Source organism: Clinocottus analis, unplaced genomic scaffold (assembly GCF_023055335.1).
Source record: "Clinocottus analis isolate CAN_PGR_092001 unplaced genomic scaffold, fCliAna1.0.p SCAF_9, whole genome shotgun sequence".
Taxonomy (NCBI): domain Eukaryota; kingdom Metazoa; phylum Chordata; class Actinopteri; order Perciformes; family Cottidae; genus Clinocottus; species Clinocottus analis.
The window spans coordinates 18,402,197-18,424,501 of record NW_027176251.1 but is presented as its reverse complement, the minus strand read 5'-3'; the positions used below and the strand labels follow the sequence as shown (position 1 = coordinate 18,424,501).

General features: G+C 41.7%; 1 protein-coding gene across 1 annotated transcript in view; it reads right to left on the bottom strand.

Moving 5' to 3' along the window:
- Positions 1-10,194: 10,194 nt before the first annotated feature.
- vegfaa (vascular endothelial growth factor Aa) overlaps positions 10,195-22,305 on the bottom strand; it is a 14,056-nt gene continuing 1,945 nt past the window's right edge. The window contains exons 2-7 of the mRNA XM_068570433.1: positions 22,089-22,131; positions 19,845-20,041; positions 18,475-18,551; positions 18,359-18,391; positions 15,679-15,810; positions 10,195-13,382 (exon numbers count right to left, since the gene is read on the bottom strand). Coding sequence (XP_068426534.1) covers positions 13,361-13,382; positions 15,679-15,810; positions 18,359-18,391; positions 18,475-18,551; positions 19,845-20,041; positions 22,089-22,131 — 504 coding nt within the window. The 3' untranslated portion in view covers positions 10,195-13,360. The remainder of the gene's footprint in view (positions 13,383-15,678; positions 15,811-18,358; positions 18,392-18,474; positions 18,552-19,844; positions 20,042-22,088; positions 22,132-22,305) is intronic.

Sequence of the window (22,305 nt, the reverse complement as noted above, 5' to 3'; positions counted from 1 at the left end):
TTAACATAACTTCCATTAACCACCTTTCTGTTACCTCCGCCACAGACTCTGAGACTTCCGACCTGAGCTCCGTGCCCCCCTGTTACCACCACCTCAGAGTGGTTCTTAGCAAAACCAAGGCCATGTCACTTCCTCCACACCGGCCTTATGACTGCGCCATAGACCTGGTTTCGGACTCCCCCATTCCTAATGGCCGGTTGTACTCTATCTCTGGGCTGGAGAGGGCAACCATGAAAGAGTACATAGGGTCATCGCTGAGGGCGGGGCTTATTCGTCCTTCTTGTCAGCAGCCGAGGCCGGATTCTTTCGTGTGGAAGGACGGCTCTCTTAGGGCCTGCATCGATTACAGCCCCCTAAATGCCATCACCATTAAAAATCGTTACCCACTGCCTCTCATGACAGTTTTTGACCAACTGCAACAGGCTAAGGTATTTACCAAGTTAGATTTATGCAATGCTTATCATTTAATTAGGATCAGAGAGGGTGATGAATGGAAAACAGGGTTTAGTACTCCTAGCGGCCACTACGAATACTTAGTCATGCCCTTTGGGCTCACCAATGCTCCGGCTGTATTGCAGGCTATGATCAATGATGTGCTCCAGGACTTTTTAGACCGGTTTGTGTACGTTTACCTGCATGACATCCTCATCTACTCACCAGATGTAGATACTCACCGAAACCATGTATCCCAGGTCCTCCAACGGTTGATAAAAAACATAATCTATGTGAAGGCAGAAAAGAGTGAGTTTCATGCCGACACCATCTCCTTCCTGGACTTCATTGTAGCCCCTGGAATAGTGCACATGGATCCGGCTAAAGTGAGCGCTGTGGCCGACTGGCCCACACCTGATAGCTGCAAAAAAGTCCAGCAGTTCCTCGGTTTTGCTAACTTTTATAGGCGGTTTATCAGAAGCTTCAGTGCAGTAGCAGCTCCGCTCCATGCACTCACCTCCACAAAGGAGCGCTTCCTCTGGTCTCCAGAGGCGGAGGCAGCCTTTCAGCACCTCAAGACCCGCTTCACCACGGCTCCCATCCTCACGATGCTTGATCCCCAGCGGCAGTTTGTGGTCGAGGTGGACGCCTCTAACGAGGGGCTTAAGGGGAATAAGACGTCTTCCGGGCCGCTTATGGGACTTCTACAACCGCTCCCCGTCCCCTCCAGACCATGGGCCAAGATCTCCATGGACTTTGTCACGGGGCTCCCGGCCTCCAAAGGTAACACCACGGTTCTCACGGTGGTGGATAGGTTTTCCAAAATGACTAGGTTCATAGCCTTGCCCAAACTGCCTTCAGCCAAAGAGAAAGCTGAGATTATGATTAACCATGTCTTCAGAGTACACGGTTTTCCGAGGGACATCGTTTCCGACCACGGGCCCCAGTTCGTGTCATGCTTCTGGAAGGAGTTTTGTCGGCTCATCGGAGCCACGGCCAGTCTCACATCAGGCTATCACCCGGAAGCCAACGGCCAGGCCGAACGCCTCAACAAACAGCTGGAAACCAGTCTCCGCTGCCTGGTGTCCCAGAACCCTTCGACCTGGAGCCAGCACCTGGTCCGGGTCGAGTATGCCCGCAATTCCCTGCCGACCTCAGCCACAGGTTTCTCACCCTTCAAATGTGTGTATAGTTACGCGCCTCGGGTCTTCGCGGACCAGGAACCGGAAGTGTCGGTGCCCTCCGCCCACGCCATGGTCCGCCGATGCATCCGGGCGGCCGCCCGGCAGCTCCTCCTCCGCCAAGGAGACGGGGTCAAAAAGGCCGCGGATCGGAGAAGACGACCCCCCCCACCCCCTGGGTACCAGCCGGGCCAGAGAGTGTGGCTCTCAGCCAAGAACATCCACCTCAAAGCCCGAGGGCATGCCCGGAGATGTGGTCTGGGCCAGCTGCCTTCCGTGGGTTTATTCTCCTCAAAACCTTACGAACCTCTGTCACAGTGAGTGGTGAGTCCTGTGTGCGCTTCGTCGTCAAGAGTCCTCCCTGTGGGTTGGTGTTGAGGGCCTCGAACCTGGCATAGAACTCATTCAGCTCAAATGGAAGTGAGGTTTGGCTGGTGTTGCAGGCACTGCCACATGCGTCGGGAATCCGCGGTGGAGTAGAATCCCTCCAGTTTCAGTCTGTATTGTCTCTTGGCTCCTCTGATCAAACAACTCTGGCCTTCTTGTAGTTCTTAGAATTGTCTGAGGCAAATGCAGAGGAGCGGTCACGTAGCATGGTCCGAACTTCACAGTTAATCCAGGGTTAACGAATAAAGTTTAAGAATAATGCTTTATAAATTATTAATTCATTGTTTATTCATGCTTTACTAATGATAAACAGGCTGCACTTATTATAAAGTGTTTTGTTACTCAGTTCATGGTTAAAAAAAGGTTAACATATAATGGTTAAATAGCTAAACATAATTCCAAATTGGTTGTGAGAATTTCTGTGTTCATTTTGAGAATTTGGATGTGACATTCCTTATGATCATAACATAGATGGAAATGTCATGATAGTAATAGCCTTGCTTTATACAGGTTAGTTTTTTTTTTTAGGTTCCCTGGATACCTTTTTGATTCTTGATATTGGAAATGAACTCAACCTGACGAGGGAGATGGCAAGCTACCACTGAAAATGATCCATCTCCTTACACCGAGGAGTTGGACAAAGATATTCTCTGTTGCTGAGGAGAAGACAACCGCTTCTTTCTCATAATCTGAGTACACCAGTGTGGCAAGATTAAGAATTTGAACAGCTCGATCATGGCAGTCACATAGATACTTCCGGGTCATTTCACTCAGTTAGGAACCTTCCAAAGCAAAAAGTCTATTTGACTACAGCACATCCATTTATCCATCCCTCATTGACAAATTCATTGAACTTCTTTCTGTTTACATCTAGCCGTGGTATAGGACACACCAATACATTACTTCAACAGTCACTTCAAACTCCATTTCCACGTTCAGTCCAACAGAGGGCAACACTGTTCCAAAAAACTTTCAGTAACAAGATGACATGGTAGCTAAACTAAATTATACATTTTCATACATACAAATTTTATAGCATCCTTGTTTCAATTTCACAGAATCAGTGGACTTTCTTTAAGCAGAATTTGAAAGTCCAAGGTTTTGTTTTCTAGAGGATCCTGTTCAGTGAGAAGAGTTAAATATAAGAATTGGGCTGAGCTATTAAATGGAGTGTGCTCGCTTTTCTTATTCAGTTGTAAATGTAAATGTTACCTTTGTTTGTTAAGTAAATGTAATCTTTGTCAAGTAAAAGCCTAGAACATGTTTTTTTCTTTATTAACACTGAATACTACATTATCTATGAAGTCATGAGTCATTTCTAAGGTGAAGATTCCAACTAGACCCTAATCACATAAAACCTGAGTTGGTTAATTGATTCAAAATGAATCCAAAATAGAAGTAATTCAAATTACTATGATTCAAATGACTATTGGACAGTGTTGTTGTGTCAGTGCAGCAACAACCCCTTTACGTCCCCTCCTGAGTTTATTTGCAGACGTCAGAGATGTTTTCCATGGTCAGCTGGCTGGTGACCTAACAGAGCATGTGATTCCCACACAGCACTGAGATCCATAAACATCGTGAACAACATTGCTAATGTGTGTGTATTGGTATACTTTAATTTAGTATTGCCATATTGCACAGTATATGTTTTACTTTGGCCGTTTAGCCTTCTAGCTAAGATGCTGTAACAAGCTCCTGCTACTTCCCCGGGTTACCCCCAGCACCAATGACAAAAGCACACCTGAGATTGTTGGTATCTGTTTCTATTGTAACATGCACACCTTGTCAGACTGTGGCAGTGTCTACTACCGAACACTTTACGAAGTACACTGCAATACAGTGCACTATAACACAGTGCACTAACATATGTAGTGCACTGTGTTGCTGATAAGCACTGTATCAAATGGAACACTTGAAATGCCAGGTGAAATGACTGATTTCAGATCAGCCGCCTGAACTCAGCATAAATGGAGCCTGTCGGAACCTAGAAGCTAGAATCTCAGGACTTACTGATGACCACTTTCCCACAGAGGTTTATGTGGGTCTGGTGAGTGAAATGCTGATTATGTTACTGTTTTTTTACATTTGCAGTTCTATTCAATCATAAACAAGCCACAGTGCTGTTACTGCTGCACCTGAGGGTGCTGGTGCTTCTACCCGCGGCCTCTCCTTGGTGCGGGGAGAGGTTGCTGCTGGTGCAGCTGTGCTGCAATGTCATGTCTGTGCAGGGTTAGTGTGGTGGTTTTGTTGATAGATTTGGACAAGATGTATTTTTGTTGACCTGACAGGTTGTGCTCTCCCCTTGCTGTGCTGGCTTTTGCTGGGCGCATTTCCTCCACTGTAGTGCCCCGTGACGGCTCTAGGTCAGCTTGGAAAGGTTCAAGCTGAAGGTGGTACGCCGGCTCTGGTTGCGTGCTTTAGATTGCCCATGACCGGACCTCGCCACTGCCCGGTGCCGTGGATGATGTGTTTGCTGTATTTCTCTACCCGCCGGGAGGGACGCGACACTGTGGACCGGCGCACGCTGTCCTTAGCGCCGCGTTGCGAGGATCGGCCCACGCAAAGGGCGTCAGGGGTCTGCGGCGATGTTGGTAACCCACCCAGCCTGTCTTGAAACACGGACCAAGGAGTCTAACGAACGCGCGAGTCAGAGGGTTTTGAAACCCCTTTGCGCAATAAAAGTCAGGTGTGCCGTGTGACGCGCTCCACGCACCTTGTTGAATGGCCAACATCTCCCCCCCCCCCCCCCTCCCTCACCGCAAAAAAACAGCCGCAACTGGCACCGCTTGGTGAATTGGTATTAACCGAGTGGAGTGCCCAGTTGGTTCAGGAGCATGGGGTACACCATTCACCCTGCGATAGTTCACACAAAATCGTATAGACCCATCCTTCTTGACAACAAGAATAATGGGGCACTGTTGGACTCTTCTATTACCCCCATCTCCAGCATTGCAACTAATTTCCTCTAAACCACTTTTCTTTTGTGTTCACGTAACCTGTAGGGTTAATACCGCATTGTCATGCCCAGAGGAGTCTCAATCTGGTGCATGATGAGGTTTGTGCATCCTGGCAGGAGCGAGAACACATCAGAAAACTGTTCTTGCAACTGGGCAATGTCTGTTCTCTGGGTCCCGGAGAGATGGCCTTCACAAAGGAGCGAGGCCGGATTGGTAGATTTTGGGACCCAGCTCCTCTCTCTCAGACATTGCGGACACCAGAGAAACAGACTCCGCCTCTCTCCATGCTTTCAGGAGGTAGAGGTGGTAGATCTGTGTAGCTCTGCCCTTGTCAGAATGCACCGACTCATGGTCAACATCCCCCACTCACTGTGTGACTACAAAGGGCCCTTGCCACTTGGCGAGGAGTTTAGAGCTGGAAGTAGGAAGCAATACAAGTATCTTTTATCCCTGTGTGAATTGTCTGTCTGACTCCACTGTCATACGGACGTTTTTGGCGCTCCTGGGTCTGTAGCAAATTCTCACGTGACTGAGTGAGACCCAGTTTGTGGAGTTTTGCTCGCAGGTCCAGGACGTCTTACTGGTGCTCTTATCCTTCTCTCAGTTTTCCTTAATCAGGTTGAGCATCTCCCATGGGTCCTGCTGGACAGCAGCTCAAAGGGGAAAAAAAAAACAACACCCAACACTCCAAACAACAGAGAATCAAGCCATTTATCCCAATTACGTTCATCATCATATATTTAATGATGGTAAACACTGGTCCGAATAGTTTTAATGCTCAGCAACATGTAAGGTTCTCTCAGTGTAAGTGACATGAACAAGGTGCCCATGTCAGTCAGAATCTCTTTTGAGATTCCGACTCGGAAGATGACCTGAAACAGCGCAACGGCACTGCCTTCGGATATCGTGTTGCGTAATCCACCAGGACTAATGCTACATTAACAATGAACGCGACAAAATTTGGTCGCTCGACCAGATTACACGCAAAGTCAATGCACAGCTGCGTTGGAGCTGTGTAGATGCAACTTTTCTGGCGAGTGCCGCGACAGACACGTTTGAGGTGACACAAACAGCGCCGCGCGGCAAACAGAGTGTTGGGCTCTGTTCAGGTTGTCTCGCAAGTTGAAATTTTCCAACTTAATGGAACTGGCATTCTAAGGAGGTTAGAGGTGGCGTGATACCTTTTTGAATTTATGTAATAATGTGTCTGTTTGCTTATTTGGGGGGTTGTTAGCCTAACCCTAACCCTAGCTGTTAAGCAGTATACCGGTCGCAAATCGTTTTATTTGTAAAATATTTGTTTCGACTTTTCAACTTTAAACCAAACTCTCTTTCTGTGTGTATTTTGATTGCTGAGGTCTTAGTGAGTCCCTGTGGCGAATCACGAGCAGCCAGATAGGAGACAGAATCAAATTCATCCAGTTTACAAACAGTTGGACTGAGGTGACTGTGGCTCAATGGTAGAGCAGGGTCGTCCTTCGATCAAAGGATTGGTGGTTCAAGCCTTGGATATGCTATCTGTCTTTGTCCATGTTTTTGGGTAAGACACTTAACCCTGATTTCCCCCTGCAGGCTGTTCCTGTGGTGTTAATGGGTATGCATGTTAGATAGTCCTGATGGGCTACCTTGCTTGGTAACCCGTGCCATCAGAGTATGAATGGGTGAATGATGACAAATAGTGTTAAATTCTTTGAGTGGTTAAAAGACTAGAACAGTGCAATACAAGTACAGTCCATTTACCATTTGACCTTTGTTGCTAATCGACTTGTTAAACAGAACAACATTGTTCATCTGAAAATAGTTGTTAGATGTGTAGCTTGTTGCCAGGGTGCAAGAACAGTTGCTAAATATAGTGTCTATTGTTTGGTCAAATTGTTCGGTCTGTATCTATATCCATTTTTAAGACATAAACTCAAGAAAGTTGGAGTTTGTGTTTCACGTTGGATAGTCATTCATCCCTTCAACAGTCCAATCCAATAAAATTCGTATAGTTAATTTTGTATGAACAAGTAACCTCATTTGAAAGACCCTTTGTAATGGAATGTGAGCAGCTTATTCAAAAGTTAAAAAAAAAAAAAGACTGCAGCAGTGTGGCAGCAGGACAGTTTCCCAATCTTTGACTATCCACTTTAAATGATTGCTCAGAAAATCAGAGGCGGGTTACACCATACTAGTGGAAGGGAGTGGGAAATGCTGCCTGTAATCTCTTTTTCCCCTTCTCCCTCTAACAGTGCAAATGCTCACATGAATTAACACATGCACACACCTCATGTCGGGAGAGTTTTCACCCAGGCTGGAAGGTATGTGAGAGTTTGACCACACTGTCAAACTGATGCGACTAAGAGACAGAGACAAACATGAAGTAATTTCACTGAATTTATTTTTCACAGTTTTTAGTTTTCACAATTTCTCTTGCAATTTCTCTCAATTCTCACCATTTCTCAGTGGGAGCCGGAATCATTGCAGCCCTGTTGACACACTGACCCAATCACAATGCATGTTAATGGTCACGCTGGGCCACTGACCAATCACACGTCGAAGTCATTTCGCAGGCGCTGCACATCAATGAATACGCCCAGCTTTTCAAACTAAAGATCTGATTTGTTGAAGTCCATGACAATCAACGAAAACGTCCACTCCCGGGGTACTTTAATCTGCAAAGGCCTGCTTGAACTGCTTTGCTGACATAGAGACACAGGAGGAAAACATGTGATTGGATAAAGCTCTCCTTCAAACTAGCTGCACTGCGCAACAGGTTGAAGGTTGAATGCAGAGCAACATGGCAAGGCAGGATCTGTGCAATGAGAAAATAAGCTAATAGGGAAAATAATTATAATAGTGTATTTGTAAAAAACAATTAAATTATAAAATAGTTATAACTTTGTGATTCGGTTTAGGCCAGCAGTGAAGGCTTAGCAGGTCCTGACAGCCCACCACTGCTTACGTATGAATGTGTTTGACCATAGCCACTTCATGTGATTTGGGCCGAAAGCTATCTCAAATCTATTTTTAAAAGCCAAGTGAAAAAATAAAAAAGTAAATAATAAAAGATTAGAATTTGAGTATTTTTGGCCCACCATTCATCATCATTGTCAAGATATTTACTTCTCATTAGAGTACACAAACTTGTAATCTTTGTGAAGACACGTATTATCTTAATGCATTTCATAGTCCCTTAACTTAATGCCTATCCCCAATCTTTTCCCTAACCGACACATTTAAAACAGACACACACATAAACATGCACACATTATCAGACTGTGTGAATCAAGCCCAGTCATGCAACTCTTAACGTCACAGTCAGTTTCCAGTCATTCCTCTTTTCCCATTCCGTGTTCCTCATTCCATTATTCAGTCCATTCATGAACTCTGATTCATCTGCTTTAGCTTAAAGAAAATGTCTTGTTCCTGTTGAGTGACTGTAAACAGTGATTGGGCTGGATGTTTTAAACTTGTCAGAAGTGGAATCAAAGGCAACACTATGCAGGTTAGTTTCAATGGTCAGTTCAGCCATATTACATATAACACAAATAATTAGTTTTTCACACAGCACTGAAAAACAACACTGATAAAATATTCAACAGTAACATATCTTTCAAGAAACAATGTTATGGTTACCCTGGATATTAGCCTATACCTCAGCATGAATAGTTTTGTATGAGTTAAAGTAAGGGATACACATTTCTGGTCTCAGGAATGTTACTATGATGTATTAAATCTGATTTTGTTAGTGCTGTTAACAAAAACACATATCTTTTGTTTTGAGGAACAAATATCAGTGATATATCTAAAAATCGAAAAACATCAAGTTAAAACTATTGGCATGGAGAGATAGGGACAAAGCTAGAGGGGAGATACATAATGCCTTTCTTTTTTTTTGCAATTTATGTGACATGACCCTTCAAATTGTACAAAACCAACACCCTCTCAGTTGATACCATGTCCACGTCGAATCAAGGCCAAAAGTCTCAAACTGAAAAATATGATCTGAAAATGGAAAAAAGTTCCGAAAATGCAAAAAATATTAGAAACCAAAATATTTTAATTTAAAACTGTAAAAATATAAAATCTGCTTCTGAAAATTGTAAATTAATGTTGTAATTCCTGAACAGAATTAAAAAAAATCTGTAACCCCCAAAAACGTTTCATCCTTGTTTTTATTTTGAATACATTGTTGAATTTTTCAAAGTTCAAGCCCAACACTTTTTGCACCCCAAGCCCCCGAGGTTCCCATTATCAGACAAGAAAAGAGAAAAATAAGTCAAGTGATGTTACCTGAAGGATCTCCGGAACGACAACGTTGATAAATTGCTGAAATACAGTAAAGCCTTTTGGGAAGTTCTATCCGAACAGGAACAATTAAACCTACCACCTCGACGTCACTTCTGGGCGGCGGCCGTAACGTTTCACTAAATCGCTAATACGTACACTTTACAAAGCCAGATTTCAATAAAGGACACCTCTTTGTAATGCTACGAGTTTGTAGGAGTCTAAAAAAGCCTTACAAATCATTTGTTGCAGTATTTTAGTACCTGAAAAATCCCAATGCGGCCAGACAGTTTTTTCCTACTTCATTTTTGGAAATATACATTTTATTCAGAATAAAAGCCTTTTAAAAAAAAAAGTATTATAACTTATGTGGGGTTCATACGACTTGAACGAGTATAGGGAATCTCAAAGAACTCCAAAGCGCCAGAGCCCCTAAATGAGCCCCCGAATGTCAAGTGTTCAAATGAGGATGGATGGTCAGGCTGTTTTTTTATGTGTTATTTTTCTTTTATGCTTATGGTGATTCTGCCTCCGTAGCCATCCGGGCATGGTTTGTCCAGGTAATGATATCCAGTTGGGGTGGTTAGGTTGAGTGTGTAGTAGTCCTAGTGTTTTCAGTGACACAGAGGATATCAAGTTTACCTGTTCACTATAGCAACAAAACACCTGTTGAACAGAGCGAGTTCAAGGAATGTTTTGTGATTGGTTGTAAGAATTTGGGTAGGGTAGGGTTTGCTGTTTGTTATGATGATTTATTTAGGGTGTCGGTGCAGATTCCACAGACATGATTGAGTTGACGGAATGCGGTTTGCAGCTGATAAACTTGCACTGGGAACTGATGTGAACATAACTGGGATGGATGTAAGAGAGGTTGTTTCTGTTCATGGCTTTGTGAATGCAGACAGTCCACAGCTAGAGCAAGTCACAAATGGTAAAAACATTTATTCTTATTTTGTGTACCATTGTTTTTTTTGAAAATGTGATTGAATGAATTCCATTTTTTGTAAGGCATCTCACTTTTTCATTGCTTCATAATCATTACATTTACTCTTGTCAAAACAATGCAATTTTAACTTTTTACAAGGGAATACAGTTATTGTCATACATAAATGAGTTCAGGCTATTGCCCAGCCCTCCACAATATTTTCTGTTCCTCATGTGGCCCCCTGGGAAAAATAATTGCCCACTCAAGGTCTACATGGACGTCCCATCAAGTATGTTAATGATCTACCAGAAGTTAAAACATGTAATATTTGACCTTCTACATGTAAGTCAGCTAAATCTGACACCTTCATGTTCACACTGATAAGAACTCATTGACATTCAATAAAAAACAAGGTATTTTCAAAATAAATATATTTTAATACTTACACTAACAATATTGAGTATTAATATTGTAAAACATTTTACAGCACCAATAAATATATTAATGTGAAAATATACTCAAAAATGTGACTGTACAAACTTAAGAAAAAGTGTGTCATTTAAATACAGATGGAGTGGTGAGGCGTGGGCACAGAGCCAGCAGCCTGTCTCGGTGAACACGTACTCAGACCTCAAGTTTTGTTTTAGGGTGGCAGCACAGGAGGTCAGTTCACATGAAATTCATAAAACAAAATGTGTCACTATACCGTGGAAAAAGTCTGAATCACTATCTTTAATTCTGGACCTGCCTTCTGAGCATTCCTGACAATATTGCACAAAGTCTCACAGGTAGTATATTTGGAATTCATACCTTTTATTACTATCATTATTTGTGCAAACAAATGAGTCATATGTTCCTTCAAATAGTGATTATTCCATGTATTTTTCATCCGTCAACAAAAACAGTTTACAATGGACATTTCAGCACAGCTGAAATAAACAGTAGACAATGAAAAGTTTGATTTCTGAGGTCCATGAAATCATGCGTTTCAGGTTTTAGATTGTAATGGTAACAGTAATAGCGTTACCAACCTTCAGGGTTGTTCTGGACCAAAAATCACTAATTTAAGCACAGGTTATTAGCTTAAGGAAATAAATACTTGTTGTAAGGCACACATTTTTAATTCTAGAGCACAAATGACTAATTATTTCAGCCGAGTACCTCAACTCCTGTCAGACTCCACGTAATAAATGTCAGAACTAAACAGTTTGGACCATGAGAAAACATTGTCTAAACTGTTTAGATCTAGCAGCCTCCAGACAAACCTTATCATACAATCAGCTGATGTGAACGCACACCTCCTATTTGAAATAATATATATCATTCATGGTGGCAAATATCTATTAATTACTATTCATTATATTCCTTGCAGCTTTACTGAGCTTTATATCCTATGTTGTCTCTATAAGGCCTCATCAACGAGGAAAGTCTTTTTCTCATATGGTAACAGTTTAGCATCAAAGGAAATGTTTGTTTTAAAGTGTCCTACTGAACCACACAACAGTGTAATACTTGGGAATAAGGAAGTAATGTTAGTCAGAGGGAAAACTGTGCTATTTCACCACCGTCAGACCAGAGGCCTCAGTCCGATTGGACAGTCTTCACTAAATTAGGTCCGAGCTGAGCTGCAGCAACTAAACTCCTTCAGTCCTCCATATGACATGCCTTTGGGCCAACAAGTGCAAAACCACATGTCCCTCGCCTCAGTCCAAAATGAAAAACACCTGTGTTGGCGCATCATTCACGCACATGTTGGTGGTTAGGGGTTTCTATCGGTCAACCAGCTCCCTATGATCCCCCTCTAGCTGGTGAGAAACTCAGCTTCAGTTAAATCAGGAATGTCAAAGCATCGTCTTTCAGTCCTTTTTCATACAAAAAAAGGAGTTAACAGTCTTACGTATTCTCCATTCAATCTCCAGACAGATTGAAACAGTTAAAAAATGACCTTAACACTGCATATAAATATCAGAAATACAAAAATACTCAAAAATAAAAAGTACCCTACATCTAATATAAATTAGATGTAGGGTACTAGACAGAGGGGTATCTAGTAAGTATATACAGATCATTTATGATCAACTACGTTGTTGTGGATGCCTGACTATTTCTTTGGAACACACACAAAAGATTTTAAATAAGCTAACTGGAAGGTTGTGGATTTCTACAGTGAGTTGCTCATCTGATTTATGATCAGCATTTCTAGTCACTTCTTGTCTCTGCACATACCAACAGTAATATCACTTAAGACAGCCTCGTCTCAAGATATTTTGTTAAAGGAACACAATATCTCAAAATGTAAAAAATGAAGTCTCTGCACACAAAGAGATAAGTCTGTTTTCCCGTGAGGGAAAGGTTACATGATGGAGGCAGGACCAGGAAACGGTCATTTCTGATGGGAACTTCAACCTTAAGACCAATATAAACTTTGGTCACTTGCCAACAATTAGGCCCAACCCTAATCAATTTTTAACATTGACTGAAATCATTTAACTTGTTGAAACATCTCCAATAGCCAAGTTTTGGTTTAGTTTTTGCCACAATCACGTAACCCTTCCATGAGAAAAGAACATCATCTTCACAATACACATCACCTCGGTATATAACCTGCATCCACAGTTACTTCAGGAAACTTTTTAGGCATATTCTTACACCAGTCAGTCCATACAGTAAGGACAAAACTTCACATCATGTCACAGAGGGAAACAGTATTTGGACCTGCCGTTCAGATCAAGTACAACAGTTCCTTCACCTCCGCCTCCTCGTCCTCCCTCTGTCTTCAATAGTCTCTTCGGTCAGAGTTCGGAGGTGAATTGGGCTTCTGCTGCACTGTTCGTTGAAGTTGTGCTCACTAGTTTTTGTTATCAATGTATATTTAAAATAGGCATATCCACAGCAGACCAGCATCCAGTGAAGTGTTACAAAAAATAACTACCTATGAGCAGAAGGCCACTGAAACATTTCCCGTTCACACGCCAATGGCGCATTCGTTTCGCTTTAAATAGTGTTTTTATATGTAGCAGCAATACACATTGTCGATGTACTTTTAAAATATGTACACATATAATTAGGCAAAAACAGACTGTGGCAAGATCTGCGTAAATAATGTCCTGTCTTGCGTTGTCATTTCGTATCCTTGCAGGGAATGCATTCTCAGGTTTCAAAGTGCTGTGCCAAGAAATAATTCCTTCATAACAGTGTTGCCGGTCTCATCTCCTTGATTTATCACATCTGTAGAAGACAAGATTAGAATCTGGTTAAGTGACGAGCAGCGAATTGGTTTTGTACAGCCTCATCTTACAGAATATGATGAGCCAATGTCCCACACAGAACTTCTCCATGTAAATAAATAGACTATTCAGAGACAGGGGCAGACAGGAAGCAGGCAGTGGACAGTGAGGGAGCTCGGGGTATGAGGGAGAGATGATCCGGGTCAGTTTCAACTTCCTCGTACTTTCTCTGCTGTATACAAAATGTACTCTGATATTGAGAAAAACTCTTGATTTAACCTTCAAATCAAGTTCTCATGGCTCTCCGTTGTCTCGGGGTTCAAGAGGCGGGGTTCTATTTGGAAGTGGGGGGGGGGGCTATATTTTTGATAGCTTTACGGCTATCAAAAATATCACTTTTTTACTAGTTTTTTCCAAGGAACAGTTACTTGCAGGTTAAAAATCACTAATTTACTAAATGTTTTGAGTAAAGCTAACTTGATACACTCAGGTAACAAATAACGACTGGTGTGTGAGCAAGTGCAGAAGCCAACATTCAGTCCATGCACGCTCAAGACATGGAGGATCGAGCTGACTCAGAAGCTGAGGCAAGAAAGATGGCTTGGATTTTGAGTCTCATTTTTTCTTTTGGAGAAGAATAAGGTAAGTTATCAAGTAAACAATAACTTAGTATAAAATCTTTAGTGTGTCTTACTGATGCTAATGTTAAAAGACACTTCTACATGTAAACTAGGGGATACCAGGGATCAAACAGGCTGCCTTGCGGTTATAGGACAACAACTCATCCCCCTGAGCTAGTCAGGTCACCTAAAATTTAATTTAATTATCACATAATGAAAGTTGACAAATGCATTTTTGGTTGCAGGGCGAGCATCAGGAAAGTTCAAGTTACAAGGGAACACTGCATGACTGAGCTTTTCTGCAGAAGCGACATTAAACACGATTGTGTTGAAACATGCAGTGCCTGTTAAGAGACATATTTACTGTTTGTAAAGCCAACAGCTTTTTACCTGGAGAACTGTGTTGAAGGTTTGCTAGAGGTCGCAGCAACAGTAAGGTAATGTGTACCCAGCATGCAGTTTGTAGTGTAATTTGAAGTAGGCTATACTAAAAAGTACATCTTGAATAAAGTTTTGAAGTACTCCTCACTCATTATGTTTCATTACTTAAACTCAAGTGTAAGTAAACTATACTACATAAACATGTTAGTACAACTTTACTTGCCTGTAATAAGTTCCTTTTCTTGATTTTTTAAATGCAATCGGTTTGCAAGGTTTTATCAAGTAAGGTCTGATTTAATCCGATTTTACAGTGTAGCTACGTGCTGCACACAAACCACTTTAACTTCTTTCATCAGAATACCATCATCTCAAAATAACCAGCATGTCTATAAAAAAAAGAGGGTGATATTTTCCTCCCTCACAGGTAGATCGATATATTATTACTTGCATCTGAAAACTTTTTTTTTGCTCCAAGAAGTTATTTTCATGCTTGCGTATTAGTTGTATAATACAGATAACCATCTTTGAGAGTTTTGCCTTCACCTCCATACGATACAGGTCAATGACAAGACATGAAACATGGGGCATTATAGGGATGTGACATGCAACAAATATCCCTGGCTTCAAGTGTTCAGATATAAGCATTTAAATACTGAGGAAAGAATGCCAATGAAAAAGTCTGTGGATCGTTAAGAGTAATGATAAATATTTCTGCATCAAGATGTTGCCATCATATTTTTATGTTTTGAAAACCAAAAAGGAAACTGCTTTCAGCTTAATTGTATTATGGTGGCATTAAATAGATAATTTGAAACCTAAACAATTAAAACTGTCGATGCGTAAAAACAATATGGGTGAAGCAACCTCTACACGCTCCTCCATAGGCTGGGCCAATCCTGCTTTATTTTGCCAACAAGCTAAAACAAGGTTACTTATTGAACTAAACATGTTTATTACTTTGCCAAACACATAATTGAGATAAAAAATGTTCAACCACATGCTTTATCCAGACTGACTATTATGGGGTGTTTGGGTCTGGGAGTTTCTAACCACAACCCACCATTTATGCAGATGTTTGAAGTAACATATAGGCTGCAAATTCAGTGGTAATCTCAAAACATAAACATTAAAATCTGGGACTATAAGTGTGAACAAAGAAAAGCACCAAAATGTAAAGACATCACCAAAAAGCAAGGAGAAGCATGCATTTCTAAGCAGGAAACAATCTTTGCTGGAAGCACAGTGAAGGGAAGGCAGGAAAAAACCTTATTTATGGTGTATGTATGGTAAACAAACCTGCAAGTTCTTTCGTTTAACTCAAGTTGCCTGGACTTGCAGTCTAAATGTGTAAATTTGCAGGAACATTGACAGGTGAGAGGGTCCTGCACAAACAAGCGCTTCCTTCTCTCTGAGCAAGGCACACAGTGGCTGCAAGAGAAGCAAAAGGGGGGAGAGAGAGAGAAAGAGAAGGAGGGAGGGGGAGACAGAGAGAGCGAGAGAGAGACAGACAGATCTAAGCTACAGAGCAAATTCTGCAGAAAAGGGAGACACAGTCACTCATTAAAAAATGTGACTGTATAAATTAAATGAATAAAGCAAATGTAATTTGACTGAATTGTCATATAACCACAAATTCAGTTTATTCGGGCATCAAGCGATGTCAATCAAAAGAGCCAAGATATTATATACTTGGAATATAACGATTGAAGAAAAATGTGCGTTCAGGGACTTTTTCTGGTTATTAAACCACTTGCTTCAGCTCATTTCTCCTCTCTGTTAATGCTGGTTAGTTTATGTGTTAGGATTCTGATCATATTGGCCTCTTTTCGGTGCTTTAATTTCGGATGCGATTCGGTCCGTTTGGTCTAAAGATCTGAGCTTTATCTTGTCGCTGAACATGAGGCATGTTGCTTTTGAACTGGTTGTGGGAATATTAAACATATAAAGGTCCGTACATTCTTTAAAGGCTCTGGTTAAGCTGTCCACATTTACCTTTGTGGAGCTCCAAGTGAAATAACTTCTCTGACTCACCTACTTTTTCCAACCATTGGATCTCGCCCGTGTGTGTAATTATCTCGTTCAAGTTTAGGGGAAGGGCTTAATGGAATAGACACGTGTGATTGGTTGAGTACGATCACGTGAGAGGATTTACAAGGCGTGTGATTGGTTGGTTGTGTTTCCTGGACTGCTGACTGAGAGCCATAAAGGCAGAAAAAGCTGCGCTGGTGATATAGAAGCGATCCATCAACAGTTAGTAACGCGGTAATAATAATTGGTTTTCGGTCCAGGGTCCAGAAACAACGGCGTCTGGATCCAGATTCGGACCCGGACCATAATCTGCCTGTTAGTGACCCATGTTCTATTTCAACAACTACTATGATATGTTAAATCGGATTATGAGGGTGAAAGGGTCATTCATGTGCTGTAAAAAATGAAGGAATTTTATGTTGGCAGGCATTAATGGCGCCAAAGCCAACACTTCATTAGTTCCTACACGGCAGGTGATGACAAGGAGAGGAAAAATTCATAGCAAGTCAAAGTTTAACATAACATATCCTAGTTTGACTTTGAGGTAGACACTATAGTTGTTGCAGTATCTGTCAAAGTGCTCAGCTTATGAGATGGATGGTCACACTAAAGACATAACTAGATATATACCACTTGTTGCTCTGGAGAAAAAGTAACTATGTTTCATATAACAGATCTTGCTTCATATAACTGATCTTGCTTCATATAACTGATCTTGCTTCATATAACTGATCTTGCTTTGCACAACACACCCAAACTGTAGGATCAATTCTGTATCCCTTTCAAGAGCTCCTGTATAAAATCAAAGGTTATCTGTGAAGATCTCAAGGCTACACAGATAACAGATGTAGATGTTGTGGCCATATATCATCAGAATCAAAAGGAAACATGGCAACAGACTGAAAAAAGAAGCAGCAAGCAGTCATCAGGCCAGCAGACAGCCTTAAAGCAAAAAAGGTCCACTGCCACAGAAGGACCACTGTGGAGTGGAATGTTGCTGCAGACACAGGTCGTACCATGCCGACGCCACATACTGCCCCATTGGCCTTAATGATAATGCTGCTATCACAGCAAACAGAGGAGGAGGCAGGAGAAAGAGAAAAGACACCTGAGCAGATGCAGGATTCAATTAATCACGGATGAAGCCAAACAGGAAGTAGTCAACCAACAACATTGGGTCTGCCCAACTGTATGACAGTGTGTCTCAGTCCCAGTCCACTCTGCCACAGAGTGACCTATGGGCACAGTCACAGGTAGACATCAACAAGCTGAGTTCAGGCCCGCATCATCTCTCCTCCACCAAGCAGTCATGATTTAACCTGCACTCTCGTAAATTTGACAAGCTGACCTACTGCTGAGGAGACACGCACCACATGCATGCACATGTCCAACACACACAAAGCATGCTCATTTTTAACTGTGACAATGAGCAAGCTCCTTCAATCAACGAAGATTCAGCAGCTCTCTCCGAGTTCATCCTCTATTTACACCACTAAAAATAAAGTTTACTCCATGACACCTGTTGCTATGATTAGACTGGGGAAGTAGCCGGGGGCCGAGGGTCAGGTTTGTGCAACTGGAGTCAGAGCGCAGACAGCAGTGGGTGGTCACCTACGCTGTTAAGGCCGCACCATAAAGTACTAAACCCGCTCCCATAAAAATAGCTTGCTCAAAGTGTAAAGATAGGACTGAAGGCCCGACGCTCTACCTCCACCATCTACAGCAAACAAGACTTCTTCAGCTGTGGCAGCATATTAAACTGAATTTCACATGCTCACTTTCTGTTAAACTGAATTTAACGGGCCACAAACTAAAATATGTTCTTTGTAAGTCTGTGCACAAGCAAGTTGTTTTTCATTTGGTACGGACCACAACGTGTTTCTAGCACTAAACACTGGAATCCAGTGTCTGCCCGACAGACTGCCGAAAGAACACAACATCTACTTACTATTGCTTCTTTACTTGAACATCTGGCTTTAGTCTGAAATGAAAACGAGGAAGATAGTTTAGTGTTTTGCTTTGACTGCAACACTGTCACTGTGTGTGAGGGCTACAGTACCTTACCTGCAATCACACTTTAGATGCTCTGTGAAACTTAAGTGAATAGTGTGCTGCGTTACCAGTGGTCTAAACCGCATCACCTTGAGAAGAAACAGAGGACATAGCAGGGCAAGGTTAAGATTAAAACAACAGAAGGCCACATTCTAAACACCTCAGCTCTGACCTGTCTGTCTGTTTCACTCTCCGTCCCTCTGCTTCTGCAGCAACGACGAGGACGTCAACACAATGTGTCCATGGAGACCACATGCTTGACATGCCTCATTTATGTTCTGCATCAGTGAGTGGAGTTAGCTCTGTTGCTACACTGCGTTTCCATGATGGTATCAATTTGAATTTTGCTTTAGTCGGACTATGCTATCTTTTGGGGCAACTGCTATTATTGTAATATACATGGCAGTGAATAAATCAAATCATTGGCCAAAAGCATGTCATATCTGATACGATAGGTGGCGCTGTTTTCATTACAATTAGTGGTGATACAGCTATCTCCGCTTGACCTCTTCACTCTTCATCATGGAGAGAACCCCGCTACCTTCGGTGGTTGTCGGGGAGCTAGCAGAGAGCAAACAGGGAACTAGCAGCAGCGCTAGCTGGCTACAGCAGGGAGCTAGCGGGGACACCCACCGAAGGTAGTATCGGCTTGTAACCCGACTTTTACGTTTGTTCATTTCTGCCGGCCGGCTCCCGGCAGTGACTATTTATTGTCTCTTTTGACTTCTCGGTCACGACCTGGGAGGGAGTGAGGGCGGTGGGAACTCAAGCATGCGCAAAGACATATAGTCCAGTTCCTAATCCAATTCACCGTTTACATGCTGCAATGTCCGAATTATCAACCGAGTCGGATCAAGTTATCCAGGGATGTTAATCGGATCGTAGTCGGACCACAATTATTTGAACAAAGATGTTTACATGAAAGGGATAATTCTATTTCAGTCCGATTAAGTCAGTAATTCGAATGCATGTAACCACAGCCAATGTGATCAACCTATGGAAGTTCAGTCTTGTGATAACATACAACTCCATATAAAGATCAAGAGATGACAACTGAGCCATCTTCATAACAACAAGGCAAAGTCCATCTGCTGATGATGACCATGAGATGCAGTCGAAAGGGGACTTTGTAATCAGATTATTTTGACAAACTACTTCTTATATGTCAAGAAGTAGAAATAACTGGAATTATTTCGTAAGTGAGCTTAAATGAATAAATAATGTGCACAAACAGTATTGGAAGAGTTATAGTGTGTTTGATTGCTTGCATGATTTCCCATATTTGTCTATGGATGATTAAGGTGTACATTTTGTTCATCTGGTAAATTCAGGAGGAAAAACTTAAAATCCACAAAGAAAATTGGAGTTGACGCTGTGCTCACCTGCAACGTAACATTGCGGTTTTCTGTGGGAATACACTCCTTGGCTTCGTCACTGCAGCAGCCTCCACAGCGATTGAGTACAACGCAGGAAGGAACGTAGGTGTGTTCTGTGTCCTCCGGATACTCCTGAAAGATGTCCACCAACACCTCCCTGGGCTGACAAATACTCTTGGTGATGACATCTGGGAGAAGAATGACTGAAAAAAGACAAGAAGATTGATGATCTTTTCTTCTTCATCATCATCACCATCACCTTCATCATCTTTACTCGATAGTGAATAAATGAATAGATAAGCGTATTTAATAATTAATAATTCATAGATCTATTGTCTGAGCAGCAACAATGACACTTGTTTGGGCTTCTGACAATGTGAACAATGTTCCTGGTGAAAGTAAATGATCCTGTGTCAAACTGACATGGACGAAAACAGCCTACCCACCATTTGACGGAAATGGTCATGTCATGTTATATGATGCTCTAGCAAACTTCCAGTAATGTGTCCAGAAGTAAAAAAAAAAAAAGGTTAGATTCCAAGAGTAATAGACGATTCCAGCTGTATCTGGCAGAGAGTAACAGAATAGACAATAGTGATTACTTCAGTGGGTCTGATTACAATAAATACCATCTTCACTGAGTTGGTATCGAGACATTATACATAATCATATGAATTGGAATAAAACGGTAATATCATCAATCTACCTGCAGTTTATATCATCATTCATTTTGACTTTCCATATACAAAATGTAACATGACACACAAGCGTCATATAATATATGTAGATGAAGAACATGAATTTTGATACCAGTGTCAGATAGAGCCTTATGCCAAACTGAGCGATCTGCTAGCCCTCTGCATTTTCATTCCTTAAGCAGACCAGAATAATACATCCCACAGTCCATCACATTCGCTCCCAGTGACCCTCGATAACTCCTGACCTCTGGTCTGTCACTGCAGTAGTGACCTCGAGCACTGTGGCGCCAGGGTTAACCTCTGAAATGAGACCTCGGAAGCCCACACCCGCGCAAGTTCTGCCCCTGGACTCATGCTGCAGTCAGTTGATCGTGTGAGCTTTACGATCCACTGACTGAAATGGATTATTTGTTCAAATATACACAGATGGATCCATGAGAGGTTTTTTTTGACAGAATGTCCATTGTACTGTCTCCTGGAGGTCTCATCACATTAGCTCAGCCACAATCAGGCAAGTTGCCTTTACAGACTGTAGTGTCCAATCATCTCATGTCATAATGAGACATCATATATAATAATAATAATAATAATAATAATAATAATAATAATAATAATAATAATAATAATAATAATATATTGATTGGTTGTGGTCACTTAAAGGACCACATGAGACATTTACGGCACCAAGTATCACTCAGCTCTCCAGAGCGACTGTGTCAACATTCATTTTGACTCAGATTCACACACCATCCTGCTTCCTCAAATCCTCACAAATCATGTGTGGGTTGCTTTTAAAGATTTACATGTACAAAGCAGAAATTTCAGATAGTTTTTAGACTATAGACACTGTAGGTTTTGATCTTTTTGGATTATATGTTGTTGTTGAAAACGTTTTTTATCTCGATCTCAGATGAGGTGAACTTAACAAGTTAACAACAGCTTTTGATCGCTGTATTTATATCACAAAGCATCTATGACAGTGTGTTTGTGTGAAGGTCTGCAGCATGCCAATGGCAGACTTCCTGCTCCTTTACAAACACTAATGATCACACAACCTGCACTGATGCTGTTTGGGGTGGCTCATATGAGTCTAAAACCAACAGGTCCAACCTTGGCACAGCATGTCTATCAAACAAACAGGAGTATGGCATTAAACCAAGGCTGACTGTCTGTTAATGTATTGACCGCATTCTTCCAACCACAACAGGAACATAACAAACGTAACACTGCAAATTATTGTGGAGGCACTGACTGATTTCTGCAATTTTTCCAACACTAGTTTTGAAATTTTCCCTAGTATTATGACAAAGCCAAAGTCGAGAATCAGACCTTTTACCACTAGGAACTTTGATTCCTGTCTGCTGTGTATAGAACAACAATCCTTAGCTCGCCCTACACGATCCCTGCTACTCATGTCAAACTTTTACAGAAACAAAGTCAGTCTGAGGCAGAGTAGATACAAATGTCCATCACATGTCCACACGGTGGCCCTATGGACATCTGGTCTGCAAACAGAGGAAAGGAAGAAGTCTGTAACAGACAGAACACTTACCCTCATTTTTACTCTTCTCCACTCCCTTCTTAATGCTGGCAGTCTGGAAGAGATACATATCAGACAAGTTGATAAATATGAAATATTGCTCATCGATAAAAATGTATTTTTTTTTACCTGTGGACTGGAGTTTTTGTTTTTGTTTACCTACTGTGTTCTAAAAATGTTATGTCAATGTTTTATCTTGTATGTCTGAAACTATGTGCCACTGCTGTCT